The sequence below is a fragment of the Thermobia domestica genome, chromosome 9 (assembly GCF_964235325.1).
Source record: "Thermobia domestica chromosome 9, izTheDome1.hap1.1, whole genome shotgun sequence".
Lineage (NCBI taxonomy): Eukaryota > Metazoa > Arthropoda > Insecta > Zygentoma > Lepismatidae > Thermobia > Thermobia domestica.
In genome coordinates, this window is record NC_137462.1 from 157041535 (window position 1) to 157059467 (window position 17933).

General features: G+C 33.3%; 1 protein-coding gene across 1 annotated transcript in view; it reads right to left on the reverse strand.

The window, feature by feature from the left end:
* The window catches only part of LOC145695127 (uncharacterized), a 67760-nt gene that overhangs the window by 29703 nt on the left and 20124 nt on the right, over nucleotides 1-17933 (reverse strand). The window contains exon 2 of the mRNA XM_081772051.1: nucleotides 13108-13232. Within this exon, the coding sequence (XP_081628177.1) occupies nucleotides 13108-13232 (125 nt within the window). The remainder of the gene's footprint in view (nucleotides 1-13107; nucleotides 13233-17933) is intronic.

A 17933-nucleotide genomic window follows, 5' to 3' on the forward strand; every position in this document is an offset into this window, starting at 1 on the left:
TGGGACTTCTTAATTTATTTTCATTAAATTTAGCCTCCCGCCTACTTCTATAAACAGTTGCCTTTCCTACACTTGTCTGTTTCCCAGTCATGTCGGCGAATTCTTCAACAGTTAAATTAGGGTGTTGTTCTCTTAAAGCATGGAAGATATTCAAAATGCAACGCTTCTCACCACTTCGTAACGCTGTCCCGGGCTCATGTTTTATCGCAGAACTACTGCAAGCATCATGAATTGTCGCTTCACAAAGCACTAAATACGCAATTATTTACAATTTAATATGCACTAAAATTTGTTTCAGATAATATAAACTATACAAAACATAATGGATACAGAATACAATTTAATATGCACTAATTTCACACGACACTATATATAATATAGTTACCACACACGCTAAATTCATACAATATTTGCACAGGTCGATAGTCTGCGCACTCGATACTCAGATAGCCAGAAGATTACCTTCCTTGAAATTGTAAATAAAGACAGAATGTCGACAGGATTGGTTTGCTTTCTCTCCCGATTCTTAAGTGAAACAATGATGGAAATTAACTTTATAACGAATTAGTTCTTATTTCTAGAAATGCAATTTAATAAATAGGACTAAAGCCAAAACTTTAATACATAAATAGTAAAAAATACTTTTCTTAAAGACAACAATTAAAAACAGTAATTGTTTGTTTTTCGGGGTTGACAGGTAAAAACAGCAGTCAGTGCTTTCTCACCATCAGGTGCGAGCGAATTGACGTACGAATTTAGTGTGTACACGATTTTGTTTCTTAGAAAAGCTTCCCTCCCTGTAAAGGTCAACGGCTTGATTTCCCCTCCGTACTGGAGAGTGGTGGGAGGAAGGGGAGTTTCCTATCAGGTTGCCTGGAATAGATCTTAGTACTACGTACGTTTGTAATATCGTCTATGAGAACCAAAGGAATGTAACTCCAAGAATGGAATTTGTTTCCTTGGATTATGAACATAATTCTGAAAGCCCCACTTGGTGTTGTTTGAGTGTTATTGAAGACGACTTTGTTATTGACTTGTGCTATGCAATAATACGTTTTCCATCTTATTAAAACAACATTTGTTAAAAAAAAAAAAAAAAAAAAAACTCTCTCCTGTAAACCGACGAAAGTGGAGTTATGTTCCTCTGGTTTTCATGCGACGATACGTAGTATGGTAGTTTGTAATATATGTCTATGTAATTTATGATACTCTAATATAAGGATAATATTATTCCAATTTGTAAATGATAACTATTTTTAACAATTTCTATGTTCAGGATATAACTTTAAAGTAGAAAGAAATATACTAATATGTGTAGCCGTTGGATTAGGTACGAAAACACTGTTCTTACAGTATCTCCAACTTTCCAATAAATTAGAGAACTGTTCTTTACAATACACTTCTAATATTAGCCCTATCATAATGTTTTGGAATTAAACATAAACCTTACCTTATAGCATAATATTGATTGATGCTATAAGTAAAAATTTGTTCTAAATTTATTCCTTTCAAAAGCACAAATTTTCGTGTTTCTTCAGTTGTTAATAGCATCCAGTTAATTGTGTTCTACAGTAATACGGCTAATCTTGAAATGTTTTAAGATGTTGAAACGATTTTTCTAGATTTCATATTGGTCTTGATGATTATTTCGAACACGACACATGGTGTTTTGTTCTGATTTAAGATGAATAGAAGGTTTTCGTTAATACTACTACAGAGCAGGATAGTTTATACGTTTATCGGGCAATATTATTTTAAAATATATTTCTTATTGGAAGAATGCAAGAAAATTAAATACTAACTTTTCAAATCTTACTAATATAACATTTGTTTATTACTTGTGTAAGAAAATTTTCTTGAAGTTAAGAAACAGAACAAGCCGAGTACAAAAACCGAAAATATTAAACTTTCCAACAAATCAGAAATATTCATCTCAATTTCTTTAACGTGATTTTTCTGTTTGATTTTCTACTGTAAAAAGAAGCTCAGGATGTAGAATGGTATCTCAATCGTATCTAACATCTCTAAATCTATACTTTAGACTCAAAATATCTATTGTTTTATTTATCTTTCTTTTTCACAGATGAGGAAATATAAACCATTGGATTCCTTAGTTACTATATATTCACAAATATTAGCAATTTATTGCAGAGAATAATTGTAGAGTTATATTTTGTTGCCGTGAGTTGGTGGCATTGAACATAATATCTGTCTACTCGCTAACAACAATAGGTAGTTGGGCTGTTGCGTGTTGATAGCTTTGGTTTCTACCTCTCAGCGTCCATTACCTGTATTCCATGCAGGACTATTGCTCTGTTCTATTGTGTTGTTATTATTCTGGCGGAGGTCAAACCGCTTTCAAAGAAGTGGACGCCACACAGGCGCTCAAGTGTTTTACATTAACGCTCATATAGTGACCTTAACAACGCAGCCATCATAAAGCTCTTAATGATGCCATTCTCTCGTTGCCACAAACAAACTTGTTTATGTTTTTGTTCTAAATGGATTTCATATGTTATAAATGGTATTATTTCTTTTTTTTTACGTTTGTATGTAATATCGGGGAAAAAATGCATAGCTAAAAAGTTTAGTAGCGGAAAAATGCATGAGCATGGTAAAGCCTCAGAAATGAATGGCACTTTTTTAAGTTCTCTAGTAATGCTTTGTTTATTTTCTACTTAACGATGTTGAACACTCGCGCCATCTTTGCTTTTTAATTCCTTTGAGTTATATGAAGAAAAATGTTCAGTTCTCTTTGAAATGAACTAGACTTTGAATTATTTGATTTTATTGATTTCTTCTTTAAATCTGTTCAAATTCTCCTTACTTCGTGAAAATTAAGTATTTGTTTTCTATAATTTTTAATATTTAATAATATTCTCCTCCTTCTTCCTCTGAAACATTGTCTCATACCCACTGAGACACCACACAGCGTCATTGCAAATTCAAAGGATGTTTAGCTAGACTTGAAGCAGAAATCAATAAAATTCCAATCAATTTCAAAGAAAACAGAAAAAAATATTTTCCTATATAAATCAATGGGCTGAAAAGCAAATACAGTGAATGTAGTACATACTTAACACCATTAAATATTATAGTTTCAATTCCTTTCCATTCTAATAGTTATCTATCTATAATTTTTCATAAAATAGATAAGTTAAATAACTATTAGAATGAAAAGAAAGAAAAACTAAAATAAATAATAAGAAGTATTGTTCAAATAGATTTGATTTGATTTTGAAAATTTTTTCTTTCAATTTAACGTCCCACGCTTTATGCCCTTTAGGCTAAGGGAGACGGATGATTAAAGCAAGTGTATGATGATGAAAGAATTGGTGGAATGAGAATGTGGGAGGAAACGGAAGCACCCCGAAAAACTCATGGACATCATGATGTCCAGTACAAACTTACTTCGCCGGGGATCGAATCAGGGATTACACGCAGCAGAGGTAAGCGCTCTGCCACTGAGCCACCGTACCCCCCCCTCCCTGATGATTTGCTTTTGAGTTTAACGACCCTTTTAGCAGCGAGGCTATATGAGACGTGAATCTACAGCTTAAAGTGACATCCGAATCACATGAGCTCTCGTCGGGAACCGAACCCGGGTCTCCCACGCCAAAGACGCGTACGCTAACCGCTTAACCACAAGGAAGTCCTTTTTCAAATAGAACGAAAAGAAGTACTAAGTAAAAAAAAAAAGAACTGGTATGCGTTGTTTTGCAAAATTAAGTCACAAAATATCCAATCACCACATCATATATTTGCATTTTCTTAAAAAATATATATAGATACCGTATTTTACGGACGATAACACGCACTTTTTCTTCGAAAAATTCCCTGCAAAATTCAGGTGCATCTTATGCTCAAATTAATATAAAAATGTCCAATGCCGTGGAAAACCTATCTCTATCTGGCAACATTGGATTTAACTGTTGCAGCAGTGCACCGATGCGACGAACATGAGTTGCGGAGATTCACAAGCTTGCTAACACTGTCTCCCTCCCTCCCCGCCATCACAAACCTAGAACCACGGACTAGAATATACAGACCGTAAACTCTCCAAAAAACTGGAAAAATGTTACGGCATTTAAATTAAGGTGCGTCTTAAAATCCGTAAAATATGGTATATATATATATATTTGTTGGTACGTAAATTTTTCTTTTATAGTCCCGAATTGTTATAAAAATCTTTAGGACAACCTGTGTTACAGTAGAACACCAGCTTGTCATGTAAATTTCTTCAAGTTCCCTGCTCGGTTTCTTAATTCTCAGAATAAAGATGGATTGAATAATTCTATGAGGTTGATTGATTAATTTCTATTTACGTCATTTATCACCATAGAGACTCACACGTAAGACGAATCCTACAAGTTTCAGCAATCAAGTTTCCACTGTAATGCATTCGAGGATCTTCCACCGAGAAAACAAACTCGAAATTTCGTGTACCAAAGGCATTCATGCTATTGAGAAAGTTTGTATATCATCAATCTACTGCATATAACACTTCTATAATTTGATGAAATATATATGAAATGTGATGAGGCACCCAGGGACAAGTAACTTTCGAAGACGTATACTTCGTCCTTGCTTCCAAAATTCCGAGTATTGTTGATTAACAGTAAGTTGGGTTGCCTGCTTCAAAGGGTTGCAACACATTGAAGATCAGCGCTTTTATTTTGGCCCATAACTAGTGATTAGGGAGAATACAGTTGTCCGGAGATTCTTTGGTGATCACAGAAGGAACCGTCGGAAATAAGAGAAGGTAATGCGTGAACGAGATATCATCGCCTCTATTATAACTAGTTCATCGTCGTAAGTGTGTTCGTGTGTTTGTTTAGCTACTGTTGTTGAGCCTGGAAGGGCGTTGGCTCTATTTGCAGCTCTCCCCGTCCCATCCCGTGTCCCTTCTGCTGTGAGAATGCGGATGAAAAGGCGGGGTCCGAAGAACGACCGAGAAAATTTAGCACGATTACTTTCCTGCAGGCAAATGTCGGCGGGTTTTATGTCAATTAAGGAAGGGAGGGATTCCACGATGGCCTCCAGATGAGAGAGAGCTTTACGTCTCATTCTTTTGCAGCGTTTCCAACTTTCAAATCATATTCATTATGTCTGCATTAACTTGATTAGAAAGGACACATATCATTCGTAGCTTGTAATATCGTAGTCAGTCATATTCCTTTTTGTTTCTTTCTATTTAAATCAAATTTGTGCACAAATATGATACTACATAATTGATTTGATTTCATATACGCAATAACCATTAGCATTGTTGTTCTCACTACCACAAAGCCTCTGGGTATGGAGTTTCAAGGCTAATATTGGGATAAAATTCAGGCCGGTAGCCAACCCAAAAATGTAGGGGGGGTAGAAGTTAGGGGGGTCCGACCCAACCATATTATAGTTCATCACCGTATTATAGTTCATTTGCAAGCCTACCGTGAAAATTTTAGGGGAGGCCAGTGAAAATTTAGGGGGCATATTTTGTCAATTTGCACTCTTCCCATGGTAGTATTAAGGATTGAATGTATACATAGGTCTAATTTCTTTTAAACAGAAGTGTGGCTTATCTATATCTCGAAATGAGATATTGTCAATGTTTTGTCAGGTTCTTTCATCGCCAGGTGTGTAATATAAGAGAACTAACAGAAGTTTATTATTATTATTATTATTATTATTATTATTATTATTATTATTATTATTATTATTATTATTATTATTATTATTATTATTATTATTATTATTATTATTATCGTGTTATAACATTAAACTGGACGTAGTTATTGATTAAACTATTATTTTACAGATAAAGTTTAGCAAAGGGAAAGGAAATTAACATTGCTGTATCAAAAATCTTGGAAAGAAAGCTATACTACGACTAAACAAAGCCAGCCGAGATGTTTTTACATTGACGAAGTGTGGTCACTATATCGTTTGGCATCGTCATTATTTCTGCCTTTCTGAACCGGATTCCCGACCTCATAATTCAAATAGTTCTCCAATCAACTCACGATGCTGGGTCAACACTCAAATATACTATTATCAGTGATTATTTTTTGTTCTATGGCATCACAAAAATAGGTGAATCTTAGCTTTTAAAACTCAAAGTAGTAACTAAAATCGAATAACAATGACTACAAGATAGAAAGTTCGAAACTTCAACATGTAACTTCGTACAATGTGCGTGAAATTGAATATACTGTATTTAATCGAATATAAGCGTCCTTTTTTTTAAATGTGGGATTAAAATTCGTGAGGGGCGCTTGCAATTGCATTATGTGGGTTTGAACTCTAGACAAATTAGGGAAATACCGATAGATGCTCATTTAATTTTTTTTCCCCTTAAAGTTACTTCATTGTTTCTTTTTCTTTTAGTACGATAAATATATACTGTAAATACAACACTGTTGTGTAAGTTCAAGCATAGTATTTTTCAGAATGGATAGAGGCACTACGGGTAACTATATCTGGAATGATGCTTCTAACAAGTCACTGACTTTGCAGCCAGTAGTGTATCGTGAATTTGGTAGCAGAGTGAATATTTTGTAGTAATTAAGTGGTGCTTGTATCCGCATAGGATCTGAAAAATGGATTCTCAAAACCGATACAAATTTTACAAGGTGTTTATATTGGATTAAACACGATATATAAATCAGAAAAGTGTTTAATTGTTCATAGCTCAATAAGTATTATAAACTCAGAAAGACTGTTTATAATAATAATCGCTAGGTATACAGAAATTGCAAATTTGGAGCGAAGTGATCGACCTTCATTAATTATTTATAGAATTTTTTTAGGGTATCAACTGTTTTCGTGAACAAACACCATATGCAAATAGTTGAATTTGGCATATCAGCTAAAAGTATAATGACTTTAAAAAAAATTTTGTTTGTAGAACAAAACAGAAAGGGATTTGCCCTATTTTTAATGCTGAAAATTCTATGAGAATTCGCGCGCCAAATGCTTTTCCAAAGTTGTCTTTGGGCATCATTTTTTCGATGATTATTCCTCAACGGTACGTCCGATAGGAACATGCATCCCTTACGACACTCAACGCGCGCTCTCCAATCGCCACGTCCAATTTGGTGAGATTAGTTCAGACATTTCGGAGATTCCTTTTTTTTTTTTGTGATTATTCCTCAATGGTACACTGTAAAAAATTTCGCCTTAAATTTACTGACCGATTACCGTCAACTCTCGCTGCCATCCGATTACCGTAAATTTTACGGACCACCGTTTTTTCATAAAAACGGCAGACCGTATATTTAGAAGCAAAATAATATTGACCGTGTTTAGAAACAAATTTGGTACCGTATATTTTACGGTAATTTACCGTAAAATTTAGGGATCGCGTTTTTTAAAAAAAAGCACAGGTTTGTTATTACCGTACAAGATTTATCACACCAATTCCCTATCTAGAGGTCCTTGGTGGTCCAGCGTGCCCTCTTGCTAGATCCAGTAAGAATTCTTGCTGGGCAATATATATTGACCCAAGTTTCATCGAATTGCTGGAAATTGTATCAGTACACACACTAACTAGCAATATTTTTTCCTGGATGGATGCAACTAGAGTGCACGCTGGTCCACTGGTGTTAAAGACTACTTAACAAAAAAAAAAAAAAAAAAAAAAAAAAAAAAAAAAAAGTGAACGAAAGAAGCGTTGCACCTACGACATGCATATCCATAAGAATAAAAGTTGAAATTAATTCATAGTTTGTAATATCGAACCCTTGTTCTGATATCATCTTGAACATAAATTGCTTTTTTTTTCAAAATTACCAATTTTGTCATGTATTGAACAAAACACCAGAAGAGGATACGATATTACATACAAAAAAAAAAAAAAAAACTACTTCTTGAATTTCATAGCTGAGTTTTGAAAATGTAGTTGGAACAAATATTCATGTCCTTTTATTCTGTTGCAGTGTTAAGACTAGCTTTATCGCATGTATTTCGCTATGAGTACCAGTAGACTAATAGTCCTCAAGTATTGTAATCAGCGATTCATTCGATTAGTCGCATTATTACGGTTTCAGATAACCAAGCAGGTGCCCGACAACACAGCTTAGAATGACCAGAACTACGACTAAACAAGTGTAAAACCATATGACTTCTCACAACACTGCCTACAGTATCTAGTATCCGCTATCCCAAATTAATAAATACGTGTTTGTATAATTATGTAACAGTGGCATCAATGCTCAAAAAAAAAAAAAAAAAAAAAAAAAAAAAAAGTCACCAAACTTCCAGAGTATCGAACTTTTGCATATTTATTAAACGCTCAAATGTGTTAACAAGACTCCAGAACAGATTATAGGTACTCAGAACAAAATTAAAGATAAAAACATTTACAGAAATATTTTTCAAATCTAACAATTCATTTATCCAGAAAAAATAATGACAGCATGGGCGCCCGATGAAAATTTTCTAGGGGACTCATCTCCCTGGTTACTATATATCCTATTACATTTGATAATTTTTATTTGTATTAAGAAATTTAACACGTTTTCATTAGCTATGGGAGCGACCCCCTGCCCCTCCCTCGAGCACACATGAGTGACAGTATACTTTTATTTCTGTAACATGAAAAATTCCAGTTGATGCAACACAATTTATGTAATGCTGTACTAAGTACGGTAAACTACGAAGCACTTTATTATTATTATTATTATTATTATTATTATTATTATTATTATTATTATTATTATTATTATTATTATTATTATTATTATTTCAACATTGTGGTTCTAATTCTAGCTTCACCAGCACTCGTAGTTGGTTATCATAAGAACTTTAGTTTATACATCCAGCAGCTTCTAGGTTTCGCATCGTTGCACTTTAGAGTGATCTGCTTGCCACGATAGGTAACTAAAGTTTTGTTTGTCACCGAACAAAGTTCAAATATTAATATGGTGCTTTCCCATTCATTACCTTGCTTAATGTTGAATTTCCAGGATATCTTCGACACTAGTACTGTATATATCACACCAGAAAAACCACACACTAAACACACAAACAAACAAACAAACAAAAGAAAGAAACCGAACAAAACAAAGCACAACACATCCGAACCTACGCGCCATCAATCCACGGTTCGAACATGTGTTTTTTCTCTCCAATGCGCATGCCCGACACAAGCACGTGACAGGAAAACGGTCTCCTACCATTATTTTAGAAAAACGGTAAACCGTATATTTTTCATGGTAGGAGGCACTTATTTTCACGGTTATTGGTTACAGTGTATGTCCAATCGGGTCATGCGACCTTTACGACATTCAACGCGCGCTCTCGAATGACCATGTCAAATTTGGTGAAGAACGGGTCAGGCATCTCGGAGTGGTATCCAGATAAACGAACGCCTAGGCTAACTCGAGTAGAGGAGCTTCGTTCCAATTACCGGTGGAAGTGAATGAAATAGGAACATACACCTAATATTTACGGGTACAGTGTCATCAGTACAAATTCCTCATACTGTCGATCGAATCTCCCGACTCCTGGCTATTCATCCTATACTCCCTATATCAACTAGTGGTTTTAATTAGTACAGTAATAAAAATATGTTTCTGCTTATGAACACTAGAAGAAATAAAGACCAATGAAGTCGATTAGTGACCACACATATCCATCAGTAAAATTACATGAACGGCCATACCTTTCATAGGATGTATCGTCAGTAATTCAAACTTTTAAGAAACTTAAACCAAAAATTAGATAAATTTTAAAAGTTAGAAATCCTGCTTGAGTTTCTCGTGTTGCCCCTTTTGCTCCCTTCCATCATCTGCCAATCTCACTTTCTTCCCAGAATCCATCCATATTTGGCTGCTTTGGGCTTCGAGACGGAAGCATGCAAGCACTCTCTAGCTGAAAAGGCGAGTAATTAGGCGGCCAGAGAGGCTGTAATTTGCTTTTCGAACCTTGATGGCCAAGTTTTCCAGTCAATCAAATGAAAAGAAGTTGGTGAACGATATAGCTCACTAAGAGAGCGGAAAAGAACCGAGAGCATGATGTAGTGCCATCACGGAATAATGTTCGGTAGAGAAACATTTAGAATTAAAAAGAGGGTTAGAAAAGTAAAGAAAAAGAGGATGAAAGAAAATCTATTAACTGAAGAATATGAAGTGTTTTCGCCGTACGAAAAAAAAAAGAAAGAAACTCAGGAGTCAGTCAATGATGATTACTAAACTGCTACTAGACGTGTTATCGCGGTGAATTTTGCCTTTTATTATGAACAAAGATACTTTTTCTTTGTTCTACAAGGAGACTTCGTGACTCCATCTTGTAGTTAGTATTTTTTTTTTTCCTTTTTACAAATGGTAGCAATAAAATTAACTTTATATGGCATGCGACTTTAATGAATAAATCGGTAGAATGATTTTTATTGATAATAATACATATTGCAAGTACTCCAATCCTCTTTAATTGATTAACACATTGACGACAAAAAGCAATTTTTCGTTTGCAAACATGAGAATTAGAGTTGGCTCGGCTCGAGTAAGTGTCTTGAAAGTGGTGTCCCGAAGTATTAAAAAATACACCTGTTTCTATTGGAAGGTTTCTATTTCGTCTTGTATCTCTTCACGAAATGTATGTCTCGTCTCGTCTCGTGGGAAACCCTTTTGAGAATGTAATAAAATTTATTGTTAGATCTATGTATTGATAGAGGCTATTTAGTACATTATCATCGTTTATTTTTTCCTAAACAAAAAAAAAAAAAAAAAAAGAGAGAGAGAGAGAGAGAGAGAGAGAGAGATACGTGGGAAGACAGAATGTACATTCGATTTTGATCAAAGTTCGTACGGATATGGATCTCGTTAGATACTATTTTACGAGTAATTGCTTTGCCTGGAAACAGGATGGAATTATAAATTGTTACATTTACTGATAGTTGCTATTTAGCATATTATATAAACTTGCTTTAGTTGTTTCTCATGTTTATAGTTAAAATTTGAAATGAAATCTTTGAGTTTAACGTCCCACGATTATGCCTGTTAGACTGAGGGACACGATGATTAAAGCAAGTGAATGATGATGGGAGAAATTGGTGGAATGAGAGCGTGGGAGGAAACGGAAGTATTCCGAGAAAACCCACGGACACGGTGTTGTCCACCACAAACTTACTTGGCCGTGATCGAACCAAATTACTTAATTGTAAAATAGATACTAGATCCAATTTTAGTCCAATTTTAAATGAAGATAGGTGTTGTAATCAGTTCTTCCGGAGTATACGTTAAATTTATTGTTAAAATTGATACAGAAAGCAATGTATTGAACATTTCACAAACAACTTATTTTTTAATATAGTATCGAAGAGTACTTCTTTCAATAAATGCTAATAAATTTCGTGTTAATCAGTAGTATCACCAACTCTTGTGTTTCAATGATTCATGATCAGAAAATAAGTGTAGCTCCTGTGAACTAGTAATAAAACAAAAGCTAAACCAAAGAATTGACCCATTCTCACGACCCCACAACTCTAGTTATGACTCACTATTCGAATTTGTGCATAGGCTAAGAATGGTGGTCAGTGATTAATATCTAGCATTATATAAGGTCGCGGGAATTGTCACTTGAAAGCATTGCACTACGAGTAAATTCATGCACGAAAGAGGAAACTTTGAAAAAAAAAAAAAAACTCTAAACGCTATTTCCTTTGCGTGGAATGCGAGGGTGGTAAGAGAGCAGGTGTATTAAGCAACTAATAATGTCGATAAATGGAAGAAAGAAGAAAAAAATAGAATTAGTTGCCTCGATTTCAAGTGTACATGGCTTTTAGTGACTTCCCACGATCGCGATGACTCTTTCACCCGCTGAATTGTACTCTTTTACTCTGCATTGATTTCTCAGCAACTGAATCAAAGCCTGTTTAAAAGGACTACGAATGAATATAGCTGTTGTTATAAATGCATCGTGTTACGCGGTGAAGAGTTACATATAAAGTGGAATTATATACAAAGTAGTTTTGGAGTACTTTAGGAGCGGTAAGGAAAATGTGAATATATGTATGCTTTTATGCGTTCAGCCTTGCTTTAAAAAATATAAAAAAGAACTTAATTCTTCAACGAAACATTTTGCATTCTGAGAATTTAGAGTCTCAGTTGCATAGTCGGTAGGTAAGGCGTCTTCCGATCAAACCCGATGATCACGGTTCAGTTCTGTTTTAGCCTCGTCCACTCAAATTCTAATCACATTACATCTTTTGAGTGCTGAGGTCGAGCAAGTAAGTGTGGAACTTTACCTTCTTACAGCCCGTGAGTCACATAAACCTATCCTGAATGGGAGCATATGTTTACCATTCTTTAGATTTATCGGATGTTATAGTCTAGTTTCAGATACACTAATTCTTAGCAATGTTTCGGGAGTCGTCGGGTACCGCAAAATAATTTAGATTTCACTTCAAGTTTCTGGTTATCTTTTACATTTTCGTTAGCTCTCTCAAGTTTAAGCATAATTAATTACTGAAGTTGATTGTTAACATATGGGAGCAGAAGTAAGTAAGATTTTTTCCTCTTAGCTAATAGTCCTATATATTCGAATTAAAATAATTATTAGAAATTTAAATAAGATCTAAAAGCTACGGTCGATCTAATATATCATATAGGCTTTAACGTTATAAATTTCAAAATACAATTCTATTGCTAATATTGTAATATTAAAGAAACTCAAAGCGAATAAGTATGCAACGTAGTGTTTTGAGACTTTGGAAGAATGAATAAAAGTCTGAACTAAACAATCCCTCCTGGGAACCGCCTTGGAGAAAAGAAAACTAATTTTATATAAACATATTGATTTGATTCTTTAATTAAACATTGGGATTCTTTGAATTTAGAGCCGTGGGAATGTAGTTCGGAAAGAAGTCTACCAATCAATTTTTTTTAAATCAAACTTTCAATTTTCTAACATCAGCATTTACTGTTTTCCACACTATAAAAAGGTATTAGCATCGAAAGATTTATTTTGAAAGATCTGTTGCTTCTAAGAAGCATCATTTGAAAAAAAATCGTAACTTCTACAGAAAGTAACTTTTTTCTCTTATACATTAGGGAAAGCAACTTTTTTAAAAAATAATTTGTTTTAATATATTAGAGACACTGAAATAACTATTTTTCTTACCTGTTGACAAAGGGGTTTGCTCCGACTCGGCTGGATCTGCCACTTTGGCATCAGGCATACCAAGGATATCACGGACATGGAAACCCGAGGTCCGAGGTCCTCCCAATTGCATCTTCATCTCAAGTCTGTAAGATAGAATTCAGGCGATTTTAGCTAATTTAAATATTCATTTCAAAAGTGTCAGTCAATACATATTTCTCCAAAAGGTTCACATTATTTTCTAAGTGTATTACTGATAGCTAAAACAACTCCATGTCACATCATCCCAGAAGCGACAACGTACTAATAGCTAAAACTTAACTAAGCGGTACAATAGCCTATAAGGGAAAAGATACTGATAGCTATAGATATACCACATTGACTTGACACCTAGTCTTCCATTCCAAGCGCTGCTATCGGCTGAAGAAATTGCACTCTCATTTCGTCATCCGCTCTCTCGCTTAGCAACAGCTGAACTCTTATTGGCTCAAAGCGTGGGGGTGAGCTTTAGTTCGCATTTTTGCCACGTATCAAGACATTTGGTAATACAATAAAATTAAATTCCGAAGTACACCATCCCAGAACGGACAATCTACTGATAGCTAAAACTAAACTCCGTAGCACATCATGTCAGAAGAGACAAAGTACTGATAGCTAAAACAAACTCTGTTGCATAACAGCCCAGAAGGGTCAAAGAACTGATAGCTAAAACTAAACTCGGTGATACAAGGGCCCAGAAGGGAATAGATACTGATAGCTCCGTAGCACAACAGTAAATTTTAACTCTCGTACTTTTGGGATAATGTAGTCAGAATGTCAGTTATTCCTTCCCGTTAATGCTTTTTCCCTTTATTTCTTGTGTCTGTGTGTTTGTGTGTGAGGAGGGGGAGTGTTGCTACTTCTTTCATTCACGTAAATTCTCAATTATCCTCAGTTGGAACAAGCCATAATGGTATACTTATCTGGATGCATAACTTCGGTAATTTCAAGGAAATCGATAGGGACCAGTACGGCTAGGGCATCAGGATACTAATTTAGATAGTTCCCACTATATCTATAGGGGTATAATTTCCCACTTGAAACCCTACAGATAATTTTTGTAACGGAAGTAAGTAATAGTCTTGGTTTGCTTAAAGAATAGTTTTTAATTTATACCTTAAGAAAATAGAATGTACACGTATATATGTGTGCATTATTTATTTTATATAAATTATATATTTTCCCAATGAAGGATTATTTTGAAGAAAATGCATAGAATAGGTAACATTAGGCACTAAAGCAATTATTTAGGCAGTAAAGGTCAAAATAGGCAAAATAGGCAAAATAAAATTGGCTTAAATCGAAACTATAATCCCCCATATAAACTTTAAAACTTCATTTTTGATCATATCTTTAATATTAAAGAATAGGCATTTTGCCTAACATCCGGTCTCTATTATATATGTGAAAAAGCTATTTTAAAAATATATATTTTTAAAATGAAGAGAGGGAAGGAGATATACTTTTATTTGGAAACAAATCTTCATTGCTTTTATTTCTGTTAAATCAATCAGCTTGAAGAAGCGCATTTCAATCTCGGTATGACAATATTGTTTGAGATTGTTGTAACATTAAGTATCGTTAATTATCATGTAACAACTAAGAGCGGAAAAATCTTTCGTTTTTTATTTATTTCCACGGATTTACATGTTAATGCCTGTAGACACTATTTAAAATTATTAATATCATCAATATACTTCATCTTTTATGTCGGAGAAACAGCAAAAATAATATTGTAAAGAGATGTATTATAATTTTCGTTTTCAAATTGATAATTTGTAAATATGGACATGCATCGTACTGGATGAAGTTAAAATCTCTTTTAACTATCTTTTTATTATCGAACAAACAAATCAAACAACTAATACAAATCAAACAATCTTTTTACCTTATTTGCTATTTGTCTCATTCAATACACTTAGTCTACTAATTTTGATGATGTGTAATTTTGTGAAGGAAGCATTATAAAAGAACAGAAAAATCCATGTTTCTTCATAATAGGGAAAAATAAACGCTGTTCATAAATTTCTCATTAAGCGATGAATCAAACCACAGCTGACCGTGCTTTGTTAACTATCCGACAGATTCAGGATATCAAATATTATCGTTTCCTGGACCTCTTTGAACATTTACATCGCGGTTTGACGTTAGCGGATCAACTGCTGTTGTACAGGAAAGTAGGTGTGGGAGGGGGGATTTAAATAAAAAAAATTAAATAGAAAAACTTTAACCGATTTCAACAAAAGCGCTAAAAAGAAAATAATAGAAGCGTCATAAAGCAGAAAGTAGTAGTAGTAGTAGTAGTAGTAGTAGTAGTAGTAGTAGTAGTAATAATAATAATAATAATAATAATAATAATAATAATAATAATAATAATAATAATAATAATAATAATATGTCTGTTATTTTTGCTATTACTGTTGTTACATGTTTTGGTTTTAGTGTAAGATGGTCAAATAAGTTAAAAGGATAATAATAACTGGAAGTGGACCATCCTGACTCTTAATTTTCTTTTTTACTTTCTTTAGAAAATTAGATTATTATATTAAGTCTATAAAAAGCAAAATTACATACCAAGTTGGCGCAAAACTATTATACAATACCTATGTACATTTTTAAAACTTATTTTAATCATTTTAACTTTATAATATAAAGCCTAATTTTGATAAAACATATTGAAATTCTCGTGGTCATGATACCTGGATTACTTTACTTACGATATCATATTTTATTATTTTTCTGCTACGAAATTATGTGTGTATATAAATATTTTGTCAAGTATTTAGGCCTACTGTATATATGTTACGTATTCTGACTACATACCACTGTTATGTATATGAAAACAAGGTGAAACGAAGTGGAGTTGCACCTAAAGTAGTGTGTAAAGAAGACTTTTCGAAACCAAGGGTATGAGAAATTTTAGTAATGAAGCACACCTGGGATATATATAAATATATTGCGGCGTCTTCAGTGAAAAATATGGAAGCTCGTACATCGTGAACAAGATACTCCATTTTGCCAGCTTTATGAATCTCCACTTCTTGAGCACCTGAGTTTATGAAACTTCTGCCGCTAGTGAACACAAGAGAAACCCACGAAAGATTGTGGTTAGATGTAAGAAAGACAAAAAAGACGGATATGGATGTTCATTATTTGTTCTCAATGAAATTGTATGTGATACTTAAATATATTAATCACCTTCTCAAATTAAGAGTGTGTCAATTTCCAAAAGATATCACCATTCCCCTATATTTTCAATGCATGGTTTTAGGCAGTGAATATGAGTATTTCCGATAACTCATTTAAATTCAACGTATGAGTGTTGAAACTACAATTACTCAGTCAAATTCAAGAAATAGATATTGAAACTACAACCTACGAAAATTCAGTCAAATTTAAGAGACAAATGTTGAAACTATAATAATTTAGAGAAGGTCAAGAGTTGAATGTTAAAATTACAATGATTCAGGCAAATTCAAGAGATGAATATTGAAACTATAATAATTTAGTAAAATTCAAGAGATATGTGTTAAAATCATAATAATTTAGTCAAATTCTAGAGATGGCTGTTAAAACTACAATAATTTAGTGAAATTCAAAAGATATGTTCAACAGATAAGAGATAAAGTTCAATAATTCAGTAAAATTTTAAAAATGAAAATTGAAGCTACAATAATTCAGTTTAATTCAAGATATACCTAGATATTGAAACTACAATAAAGATAAAATTCAAAAGATTAATGTTAACATATTGCCCAAAGACAAGTTAAGTAAATAATCAGAAGATACTCCTCGAAGTTCTTAATTATCTTGATTATCCAATGTTGAGATCACTCATATTTTCAAATTTTTCGATGATTAAACTCTCTCAGTCTTCGAAGGTCTCTCTAATCCGATAATCTTAAAAAATATTCTCCTAATTTCTATTTAATACATCATTATTTATAGAGAAGTCATAATTGTCTATAGCCAGCCCATCTCTAATGAAAATCAATCTTAAAAATTGATAAAAAATGGAGACACATAATAATTACAAAAATGAAGTGCACGGATAAGCCTCTGATTATTGACTTCGTTTGTCTGTAACCAAAGTTTCAACACTTACCTTCAATTTGACAAAGCTTTCGAACAAAAGGTCGTTCCATGAAGAAAAAAAAAATAGAGATTGATGCTCTGTTACACTCGCCTTAGTACGGTTGCTTCCACGTAACTATATATCTATCTATCTATCTATCTATCTATCTATATCTATATATATATATATATATATATATATATATATATATATATATATATATATATATATATATATATATATATAAACGACACATAAAAATGTTTGACGGTTACTCCTTTTAGACCGCTGAACTGATTTTGATTATTTTTGGTAAATGCGTTGATCATGACCTAACTTACGCTTTTGTTACATTAGTTTTCCGAACAGCGTATCCTAAGGGGGCTTGAAGAAGCTCAAGAGATTATTCCAAAGATAGAGTATCTCACGAGTCCATCAACTTAGAAAGATGGTACTCGAATGAACTTCTCATTAAAAATAAGGAGAGACGTATCCCAACGCTTGTAAAACATTTTGTTTTAAGAGCAGGACCAATTTCTATAATAATAATAATAATAAAAGGAAACTTTAAAAAAATATTAACCGACTTCAACAAAAGAGCTAAAAAGCAGAAAATAATAATTATAATAAAGCGGTTCAAAGCAGAAAATAATTTATCTATAAACATTTTTGAAGTCCGTACCAAATCAAATAAATTAATACCTCATAAAACTACCATCAAAACTAATTTCAT